Genomic DNA, 10,952 nt, shown 5'->3' with positions numbered 1-10,952 from the left:
GATTCTCTTTGATCCCTTCCCACAGTAGTCTAGGCTGAATGGCCTCATCTCACTGATGAGAGTTTCTTCAGCCATGCTGAAAACTGGCACAGAGCCTTAGCACTTACTGGGATAACAAGTGGTTAAAGTCATGCATTTAAAACACTTCTCTCTGTATGGAAAGATTTGGGTAATTCCTAAATTGCACTTATTCCTCAGGTTTTAAGCAGTTGTTCTCAAGTCTCTCAGAGTAACAGTCTCCGTTTTTTCCAGACTGAACCCAAAGCTGTCATTTATCAGAGCATCCCCCAAACTTCCCAGATGAACTTCCCTCTCTTTGTGAGGAGTCTTCAAATTCTACATGAGGTCTGAGCATGAATAACTGCAGGAGGTGCAAGCAGTGCTGATTTACAGAACTGCATCTCTAAGGTAATGGGGAGGGAACTTCATCTCCTGCAATTCCTGCCTCAGGAACCAGCTCTGCCTAGAAGAGCAAGTGAGACTAGAGAGTATGCTCTACTCTTGAGGAAATGTAAAACTTATTGCCTGGTACTCACAGAATTGATTATTCCCTTCAGTGCTTGGAATCCTCCAGTGACAGGGAAGACTTGCTCTTTCACGTCAGCAATTCTTTCCAGCTTTGGAGAGAAAATGCATGCAAACACATGAATCATCTGGCAAACTAAATTCCTCACCCTGCTTTACGCCCTTAAAATTTAAATGGATGTCTAAAAGCAACCCTCATCAGCTCTGCTAAGAGAAGGAAACTTTAGAGCTCTCTCACAGCTAACTAAGAGTTTTCTGAACTGGAGGGCTTATCACAGCTGACTGCAGCTAACAAAATGGTGGCTAGTCATCGTGGCAAGCATCACACTGAGGAAAGCTTTCAGGGCCTGTATTTTGGCAGTGATTTCGTACCTCCCATCCCAACAATAACCTTCCCTGTTGGTTCTGCCTTTCACTAAAAGCCCTTTCTCTGCATCTCCTTTAGGAAGGAGCCTTTCCTGTACCTCTCCACTGAAGCCACTTTGACCAAACAGGAGCAGCTACAGCCTTCACTGGGACAGAGCAACTCTGGAACAGCTTTTCAATGAAGGGCACGAATCCAGCGTTCTTTTCCTTGTCCCAAGATGGTTACACATGCTCTGCTTGAACCTCGTCTACAGCTCCACTGTTCAATGGCATCAGTACCCTGACCTGGTTGCCATTGCAATGAGAGGGGCTTGCCTGCACCCTCTCGTTGGCAGCTCCCAGTTAAGGGGATTTCCAACGGGGCTCCTTGGCAGTGAGCACGGCACCCACACGTTCTATTTATGTCTGTGTACACGTCTGAGTGTGTTTCCTGAGCCAGAGAAGACATTACGCTGCCTAATGTAAGTAAAATTAAATTTCTGTACAACTTAACATTAACTCTGTAAAACTCTGGGTTGAGGCACTGCCTAGTACTCTAAAATAGTCAAGCTCTTCTTCTTACCTGTTCTTGCTCAAAATCGTGGACACCAACACAGTAAACTCTCGCTCCCAGCTCTCTGGATTTCCTTGCCTGTGGCATCATAGAACAGAGAAATAAGCATTTTTTTAATTCAAGAGGCAGCACCCAAACTCTGCAGAGCATGACATGTATTTCCATCTTGTGCTCACCTCTTTCTCTGCATACAAGGGAATCTGACCATCCAGCTTGCCATCAGTCAGTGCAATGATGATACTAGAGAACCTTGAGGCTCCTTGCTTTGCGATTTGCATATTGGCCTGAAAACAACAAAATCCTTTATCCACCTTAAAACTACACCCAAACTTTTAACTGTGATGCATCTTCTAAGCATCTAATACAACATCTGAAATAACAGCTTCATCCTCAAATCGCTCTCTCATGCCAAGTATCTGCCTCCCTTGAACTCAGTACCAGCAGGGAAAAGCCCCTCACTGGTCCTTTCCAGCCACGGTTGAGCCCATCTCCGAAGCCCTCGGGTCACTGACCAGTCAACCCTCGCAACGCGCAGCTCTCCCAGGACAGAGTGCTTCAAATCCACCATGAGGATTTTCTTTGCTAACCCCCAAATTTCAAACACAGTCAGTAGGTTCCAAGATATAAAAAGAACAGCTTAAAACTATTTTTTATTTTATTTTTAAATAGCAACAGAATTCCCTTTGCCCGGCTTTTCAGAGCGCAGCTCCTGGTTATAAACATGGCTCTGCAGTCACAGGGGAAGAACTGATTTTTCTGTAGCAGTGGAAGCTTAGATCTTCACCTTCAGGGCTAAGGCTTTCATCAAAACTGCATTACTTGAACAAAGAAAAATAGAAGCAGCTGGGAACTCTGCAATTAAGACAGTCCAAAATGAAGAGCGTTTGTCTCACAAACGCTGCCCTGTGAGGTAAACTCTCCCCGAGGAGAGCGCTCTGGAAGGCACCGCAAGCCCCGCAGCCCTCCCGAGCTGCGTGTGACTGTTCACCGTGTCGCTGGCACGCTGGCTGGGCTCTGAGATCCACGACACACACCCATGCTCTGTGAGCAGGAGCAATTCTGAGAAATTCCATATAGCAAATTCCTGTGATGGCTAATCATCTTCTGCAGGCGATTTGCAGAGTGTCTGGGCAACCCTGGGACCACTCAGGCAGCCAGAAAGATTTGAGCATAACAGACTGAGGTGTACAACCGTTCTATTTATGTTACAGGTTGTTACCCAAAGGGTGAGAATAGAGGATCGGCTGATTGCAAGAAGATGAGTAAAACCTACCTGCTTTAGTCCTTCGTGTATGTACGTCTCACCTGCTGGCATCACCTCCTCCAGATCCTTTAGGCCTTTCTTGATCTTCTCCCTGCGAACGAAAGAAAAGGTAAGAGACTTTCTGTGTGACCTGAAGTGTGCAAAGGGTGTAATTTACCAACTGAAAAACAGTATTTGTCCTCAAGGAGAACTGAAATGAAAAGCTGTAAATTAGAGCCTTTAGTTAGGATCCCACATGGAGGCAGACTGTGTATTCATGACAGAAGTGGCGCTGTGGGAACAGGTATTTCAGACCTATCTAACGCAATATGCTTCAGTGAGTCAAAAAGCTGGAATCAAGGAAAATGTTCAGGCGGAGTAGATATTGCAAAGAGATGGTAAAGCATTTCACAGCCCAGTGGAAATTCGGTTGCATTAGGTCTATTCTGCTACTTTAAACCAAGTTTGCTTCCAACTACACTGCAGTCAAAGAAATCCCCTAAAACAGCAGTTCTATTTCAACAGAAATCTTCCAGATCAATATGCAGGAATTTAATGACATAGAACAGAACTTCAATAATTAAAACCTTTGCCCTGAAGAAAACAGCAGTAGGCAAATGTAGCATTTGCAAGACACCTTTTGTGCCCATGGGAGAAGAGCAGGATTGAGGATAGTTTTTAAATTTTGACTGCCACAACCTTTTTGTGTGACCTTTCCGAAGATATCCCACACAGGTCCACAGCTCACACAGATTTAACAGGAAAACACATCTGCACCATGGTTTTTCACGAGCAGTACAGCAGGTCCACCTGCAAGGTGCTCACTAGCTATGGAGCTGAAAGGGGAGAAGTCGACAGACTGCACCACAGGAACTGTTTCCAGTGAAATGGGCACAAGCGGGGGGAAAAGGCAGAGAGACTACTGAAAGAATCCGATCCACAGGGTCCTCATTCCCCTGCAAACATAGGTTCAGCCAAGTCCATGGAAAGCCATGCTAGGAAAGGATAAGCAAAAACTAAGAAGGGGCAAAATTTGGGCCAGAATATATAGAACACTGTGACAAATCTAGGTGAGAAAGAGGAACCCAGCAGGGGTGAGGAGATGGAGGGAAAATACATCGCGGGATGCGTGAAAGCTTTCCTTAGGCCAGACCAAATGAGAAAGAATGCATATGCCACACTGCCTGAATGCCACCCACTCGTCATTTGTTCCACGGATGGGCTTCCTCTATGTTTAGCAGCTCTGTTCCAAAGTACAATCCATAGCTGGAATAAGCTCCCCATCACAGGATCCACTGATACAATCCGGGAGGGGAGGGAGTAAAAGAGATATGTGGCATTGAATGTATGGAAGGGAACAAGTTATGTAAGATAATACAATCTGTTTGATCCAAATATTTTACATTCAGCATCTATAGAAACAACTTGCAAGTGATTATGTATGAACGCAGATTATAAACCACAGGGTTGGTGCTTGCCAGGAATGAGTGGCAGCACATCACAGGCGTTAGTGCTCTGCTGCCAAGAAACAAGCAGCAACTCAAGTCCCAGTTTTGTGAAACAGATTTCATTTTGCAGAAATAGCTTTTGTACAATCAGTTCGGTTTTATTTATCTTGTGACCCGGTCGCACAGCAATCCCTGGTGTTGCCAGGTCTCTGCCTACGAGGGGTTCCAGGAAAACCTTGGGTAGCATGAGCAGTTTTAGCCAAATTTAATCAGGCACCATCTCTTGCCCTCAGGGCACAGCTGCACTAGACAGACCCAGCCAGATGTCAGCTAGCTCCCAGCAGTCTCCAAGCCGGTCAAGTGCAAGCGGGTTCTGGTCTGGATGTCACAAGGCTGGTGTGGATTGCAGGACCTGGGGCCCTGGGACCAGCAGGAGAGGTGGGCTCCGCCTCTCTGAAACTCCCCCCGGCTGGTTTGAAGGCTGGACACGGGAGCTCGTGCCTGCCTTCACTGTCCTGATAATGGGACTCAGCAGTCAGCCAGGCACAGCACTCCGGAGCCCCACTCCTGCTCCTCAGTGCTCTCACAACTTCCCTTTCTCTAGTTTCTGTAAGGCTGCTTGGTAGCTCCAGAAATCCCCAGGGAAGTTCTGGTTGTGTAACTCATCCGTACCATGACAGCAGAGCCCTCAGCCCGGGTGCCTGGAGTCCCGCAGCACAGCTCAGGAACACTAACAGAGGCTGAGGGACGCTGGCTTTGTGGTGCAAATCAGAAAAGGGAGGGGGGTGGAAGAGGCAAAACAGAATCAGCAACTTGCAGCCTGTCTGTGTTTGGGCTGAATAAGTGCAAATTTAATATCTTTTACCCACTCAGCATATGCGCTGCAGCCCATTTCTGTGTTTCAGCACAGGCACAACTAATTTTTAATAGCTACCCCGTCTGTTCTCTCTCTCAGTTGTGTAACTGCCTCAGACAGCTCTTCCAGCAGCAGCCAGGCAAACACAGCTGTTAATATCCATGCAGATTCCAGAATGGGTGTTTTTAGCCCCTCTGAGTGGGGGACAGTATTGTGCACGTCTTTTCCGTGTCACATTCCACCTATTGAAGTGCTGGAATCTTGAATTATCTCAGTGTGATGAGCGTACGAGCGCTGGCAGGAGATGGTGGCTCTCACTGTATCTGAGCGTGTATTTCTGGTGAGAAATGAGGCTGTGTGCTGCAAGGCAACAGGCTCATCCCTAACAAACAAAGGCAAACAGAACAGGTACTTGGGGTTTGCTGCTAAGAAGGATGTACAGTAAACAGGAAAGCACAAACACACGTCACTGAAACCGAGAGGGGAAGTGTTCTCTGACAAAGAGTGATGGCTCCATCTCTGATGGGGCAAGCTGCTGGACTGGTGAAAGGAAACCCTGCATGAGCCTCCTCAGGTGCATCATTTACAGGAGGTTTATGCCTTCTAGGCCTCTTAAATACTACAGAGGGTTGATTCACTTATAATATTACTCTGCTTCAAACTCGTCACCTCCTGCACAGGCTCCAGATGAAAAGCACGTCGGTGGCCAACTCTGTGTACCTGGTACACCGGGCAGAGCGCGCTCTCTGCAGATCAGTCTGTTCTGGCAAGCTGCCTTGGACCCAAGCGCAGGGCCAACTCATGTCACCGAGGCCCCGAAGGCAGCTGTGTCTCACACACCCCTGTCAGCACACCACCGGACTAGCGACAAGGACGGTACAGTGGGTCACGTACCAGCTACTCGAGCACACCACTTTTCCACCTTCACCAACACAATCTCTCTTTATCTCCAGCAGGAGTTGCACCCAGGCAGACTCAGCAGGGCCTGGCCACTGGCACCGGTCAGTGCTGCCAAAGCAGGCTTACAGAAACCTGGACTGCTGCTGGCCAGCACAGCTGGCCAAAAGAGAACAAAGGCAACATTCTGCCAGCTGGATGGTATTCCTGAGGGTATCCACTGTCCCAAACCACTTGCCTTCCAACAGTGTGCCCCAAAGGTGAGCGCTCCAATCTTTGTTTGCCACTTATTGAACAGTTTCCAGCTCAACTTGACAAGCGTGTGTGTTTCGAATGAGCTTTAACTGATGTGAGAAGGCTTTTCCACCTGGGTGTTGTGGTTATTCTATGGACTTATTATAGCACTGTGTGTACCATGATTAACAATGACTTCTCTTTAGAGTTAGTCACAGCACTACTCACGCTCACAAAATATTTGGGAATCTGGGGGCTTTGGCGCTATACTGTGGCCTTCTTTTATCCACAGCTCTATTGTGCAGTAAACCCAGCAAGAACTTTGTGCAAACAATCAGAAAGCCTGAGGCTTTCAAGAAAAAAAAATTCTGCCCTACTTTGATCTAACTGCTGGGAAGAAATTGTGGTTTCCTGGCATTTGGGAATTAGGAAGTAAGCCAGGGAAAAAACACGTCTGCAAGTCCAAAATCCATGTAAGGAACCAAGGCCATAATATCCAATAATCACCCACACAAAGACCCATCCCCGCAACTGCAGTGTGCTTAGCATCCTTACATTCTGCTGGGAACAATGGGGGCCAGACAGCCTCACTATTTTTCCTCTGTTGACTTCTTTAATATTTAAAAGGACAGCTGCTCCAACTCTCCGTCCCCACCTATGTACATATGGTCACAGTTACCAGTCTCCTTCTCTTTGCAATTCCCCCTGCACAAGAAGGGTGGCACTTTGCTTTCCCTGACACACTCACAGGAGCATCAGCCAACCCTGAACCGCAGCCAAGCCCCACAAGGGAACCCACTAGAACTGTGGAGGTTCTTCCTGTGCATTACACCAGGCTTCTGAGAAAAACACAGCTCTATGCGTGGCTCCAAGTGTGCCACAGACAGGCAATGAAAAAGCTGCTTGTGTTCCTGTGGCAGGGTTCCAGCATCCTGCCCAGCATTTCAAGTGGTCTGTGTGCTACCACTGCTGCCTCTCAGGCCTGATAAGGAACAGGCCACTGACAGCCTATTGAGATGGAGAGAAGGGACCTCATTGATTTCAGCAGGCCCCAGGACAGGCTCAAGTGTCCTCTCCTGACCCCTCTCAAGCCATCTGGAAAAATGGCTTATAAGCTTGTCTCTGCCCACAGAGAGCAGATCCAATATCCCAATCCGGATGGGGGGAAGTGGCTGTTTTCAAGGCAGACCACTTTTTAAATGTTAAAACAGGAGGGGCTCAGAAATGAGTTTTTAGACAGCTCAGATGTCAGCTACATTTCTCTAGCATGACACGTGCCTGTTGCTAGTGGCAGGTCTTTCCAGCAAGTCTTGTACTTGCTGTTATGTATTGTTTAAAACAAATAAACCCACTGCAGAACTAAGCAACTGCAGCACACCGCATTTTGCACTGACCCTACTGAGGGGAGCAGAAAAGATGGACCACCTCGCTTCCACCCTGCCACAGGTCTATGGAGTGATTCCTGAGTGGTTTTTCCACATGTTCAAAACCCAGAAGGTTGTGCACTGCAGTAGCTCCTGGACAGAAGGGGGAGAGCAGAGGTTGTGTTGGTTTTGAAAAGGCTGAGAGGACACCCAAGGACTCAGACAGCAGTGACACTCCTCCGCTGAGAGTGCTCGTTCCACACGACCATTGCCCAGTTTCTGTGAGTTCGGTAATTATTTTTGCAATATTCTCTTCTCTCCCTTTTTCTCCTCCTTCTGTTTCCCCCCACCCATCCTTAAGCTATCCTCGCTGCAAATCTTCACTTGCTTTAGAAATCAGAGTGAGCAGCCTTCAAAACCATCCACTGAAAGTTCAGGTACACCTATCCAGCACCACAGTGTCAGAAAGATCTCACACCCTTTAAGTGGCACCAACCAGGGTCTAAAACACATCCTGAAGCCTAGATTAGGAAATATGAAACAAAATACCTACCTTATGTGAGAAAATGAGAAACATTTATTTACCATTTTATGCTTCTCCTAGACATGAAAAAACCCTGATAACCATTCTATGGATGGTGCTTTACAAAAGTGAATGGAAGAATCATTCTTGCACTGCGCCAAGGGAGATGCAGAGTCACACAGAGATGAAAACATTACTGTTGGTTTTTCTGCAAAGCAGTGGCAGGGTTAACATCAAGGATTTGTTTCCCACTATTCCTCTCCTTCCTTTTTTATGAGGCTATCCAAAGATACGGTCACAAAATTAAATCAGCTCTGCAGGGAGGCTTCATGACTGGCCACCACTTAGAGATATCAGTTTTTGTTCTGTACCTGTTTCAGCGGGGGTGGGAGGAGGGAGGGAGGGAGGGAGAGATTTAAAAGAGCAGAGCACTAACCTGTCTCCAGTTAGCGGCATAATGACGTGTGCCTGGGTGGAAAACACGATAAACGACAGTCTCATCTTGGGGCTTTAGAAAAGAGAAAGAAGGCAAAACACATTTCAGAGAATGCACAGCATTTCATTCACTTCTGCAGGTCTCATTTGCGTGACCTTTATCCTCCAGCTTCCTAGGAACATTCTTGAGAACTACAAACCCAAAATGACAGGAGTTAAAGACTGGGTTTGTTTCTCTGAGCAGAGAGTTGTGGGACTTGAAAACTTCTTTCCTAAAAGCATACAGGGAAATGTCACGCTAACAAGAAATGCTGTATGAATTGATTTTATTAAGGAATTCACTCTTTTTTTTTTTTTTTAATTTATTTTTAAGAAGGTCACCTGTCTCTTTGCACAGGGTTACAGGGAATCACATCTAATTAGCAGTGGAAAACAGCTAGGAGTTGCCTGATGTTCTGGAGGCTCAAGACAGAATTTTTCCCAAGGTAAGTTGTAACATCTCTCCCCGCATGATTTTAAATTTTATTCGTCACAATTTTAATACATTCACTAACTTCGTAATTTACTGTATATGAGTATCGGAATTAATTAATCAAGTTACAGTTAATAAGGCCTTATCACGTGAAAAGGTGAATGACCGTATGTTTTCAGTTCATCGATGTCAATGACTGTCCTGGGATGCAACTTAGGATTATTGACATCAAGGGAATCTAAGTTTTGCAAATCTACACAGAGCTACCCAGACCTTGGATTTAGGATCCAGGCTTGCAGTCAGTCCATAATGGCTTTGCATACCAAAATCTGAGAGCCTCTAAATTAAGCCAGAATTGACAGCAAAGGATTATCACCCTTTTGAGGCGCCAAACAAAACCAAGTACTTGCAATCCCAGCCCCTGGTACCTGCATCCCTGCCTACCGATTACTGCAGGATCTCCCTGTTGGAGACGCAGCCCCACGTGCAATACCCTCCAAGTTATGCTTTCAGCCAACTTCTCCTCAGGATCCCCACAGAACCTTCCTCTCCACCAGCCAGCCCGTCCGTGCCTCCCCTGTGAGCGCTCGGACAGTGGGATGGGAATGCAGCCAGACCTCCACACAAGTGTTGCAAGAGGGAGTGTCACTTGGCTGGAGAAGATGCTGAACTGAAAGATTTCCGCTGAAATCTTTCCACCCTCTCGGGGGGGCAAATGTTTTACAACCTACCCAAAGAAATCCTGCTTTGGTATCAGGCTCTCTTTTTCTTTTTTTTTTTTTTTTTCAAATTACAGAGCTTACAAAACAACTTCCAAAAGTTTCTGTTGCCCCCTGGACAGAAGTTTTGCTTAAGTTGACAGAAAATTTGCTTTTGACAGGATGAAAATACACAGTATTTTATTATAACAGCCTAATTGTATCCTTTTCTTAGCAAGCCAAGGTCACAACTGCACTCTGCACCTGGTTTTCCTCAGCAAAACCTACCGCACCATCTCTTTCCTGTGTGTGGTGGGGGATTTATTCGGTTTATTCTGGGTTTTGTTGTAGGGTTTTTTAAAGCAAAGCGCTGCAGTCCTCAGCTGTTTGTACAGAGCAGTCAGCCAGGATTTACAGCAGCTATTTCAAGAGGAGCTGGACTGGCCCCACAACACTGCTGACAGTAACAAAGTTGATTATATGTAAGTACAACAAATGCAGTGTTACATGGCATGGGCTTCCTTGGATTTGAGCTTTAACACTGCTCTCTTCCTTTTGACCTGCACTATGTATTTACACATATGTTTATGTGTGTTCAAGACTACTTCTTTATACAGACCCCCAAACATGGAATTTGAGCAGTTTTTCATCAGAAACTAGGCATGTGTTACATGGAAAAACAAGTTGAAAAAAACACCAAATCACATCTGAGAGTCATTTAAGAAAGTATTTAAAGACACATATTGTCACCTCTTTGCTGATGTCCAAGCACAAAAAAATAAAGTAACAGTTGTCAGCAATTTAGGTCTTAGAAGCCAAACTTGTAATGTGTTTGTGGAACATGTCCCCTGAGTTTGCAAAAGCAAGGGAACCAGGGGCAGAGTGGGTTTAACACAGCCCAGAATTACGCCAGCATCACCTCGGCTGTCACAAGCAGCACCACGCACCTCACAAATCTTTCTGTCAGCTGATTTACAAAATTAAATATCTCTTGCCAGTTCGTCGCCACGCTCCCGGACCTAGAAGGGAAAACCAGAGCACATCAGCGGCCTGATCTGGGATGACATTTCGTGGAGAAACTGACAATATTCGCTGTTCCGGACATCCCGAGGTTCCGCCAGCACTCGCTGCTAAGTTTGTAGCCCGGGCCCCGCTCCCCCCTCGCCCTGAGGGCGATCGCGGCCAAACAACACGCTCCCCACAAAAGCCCGGCCGGGCGGGCGGCAGATGCTGCCGCCGCTCGCTCTTCCACCGTCTCCGGCTGTGAACGCACCTCCGGTGGGAGAACTTCCAGTGCCCCCTCTCCACATCCCCTCAGGAGGTCCCGGCACGATTCCC

At 46.7% G+C, this 10,952-nt stretch overlaps 1 protein-coding gene and 1 long non-coding RNA gene across 6 annotated transcripts in view; one reads left to right on the top strand and one right to left on the bottom strand.

Moving 5' to 3' along the window:
* The window catches only part of ANTXR2 (ANTXR cell adhesion molecule 2), a 72,186-nt gene extending 61,535 nt beyond the window's left edge, over positions 1 to 10,651 (bottom strand). Inside the window, exons 1-6 of the mRNA XM_015623964.2 lie at positions 10,562 to 10,651; positions 8,446 to 8,517; positions 2,718 to 2,799; positions 1,621 to 1,728; positions 1,454 to 1,522; positions 537 to 617 (exon numbers count right to left, since the gene is read on the bottom strand). Of these exons, the coding sequence (XP_015479450.1) occupies positions 537 to 617; positions 1,454 to 1,522; positions 1,621 to 1,728; positions 2,718 to 2,799; positions 8,446 to 8,510 (405 nt within the window). The 5' untranslated portion in view covers positions 8,511 to 8,517; positions 10,562 to 10,651. The remainder of the gene's footprint in view (positions 1 to 536; positions 618 to 1,453; positions 1,523 to 1,620; positions 1,729 to 2,717; positions 2,800 to 8,445; positions 8,518 to 10,561) is intronic.
* The window catches only part of LOC107202916, a 19,027-nt gene continuing 9,036 nt past the window's right edge, over positions 962 to 10,952 (top strand). For 4 of the 5 annotated variants that reach the window (XR_004496866.1, XR_004496864.1, XR_004496865.1 and 1 more), the window contains exons 1-7: positions 962 to 1,352; positions 2,656 to 2,817; positions 5,945 to 6,148; positions 7,569 to 7,767; positions 8,842 to 8,929; positions 9,966 to 10,096; positions 10,613 to 10,725. This is a non-coding gene — a long non-coding RNA (uncharacterized LOC107202916). The remainder of the gene's footprint in view (positions 1,353 to 2,655; positions 2,818 to 5,944; positions 6,149 to 7,568; positions 7,768 to 8,841; positions 8,930 to 9,965; positions 10,097 to 10,612; positions 10,726 to 10,952) is intronic. The other variant, XR_004496867.1, reaches the window with a different exon arrangement.

The sequence above is a fragment of the Parus major genome, chromosome 4 (assembly GCF_001522545.3).
Source record: "Parus major isolate Abel chromosome 4, Parus_major1.1, whole genome shotgun sequence".
NCBI classification, from domain to species: domain Eukaryota; kingdom Metazoa; phylum Chordata; class Aves; order Passeriformes; family Paridae; genus Parus; species Parus major.
The sequence above is the reverse complement of the archived record's forward strand: the minus strand, read 5'-3'. Positions and strand labels throughout refer to the sequence as shown.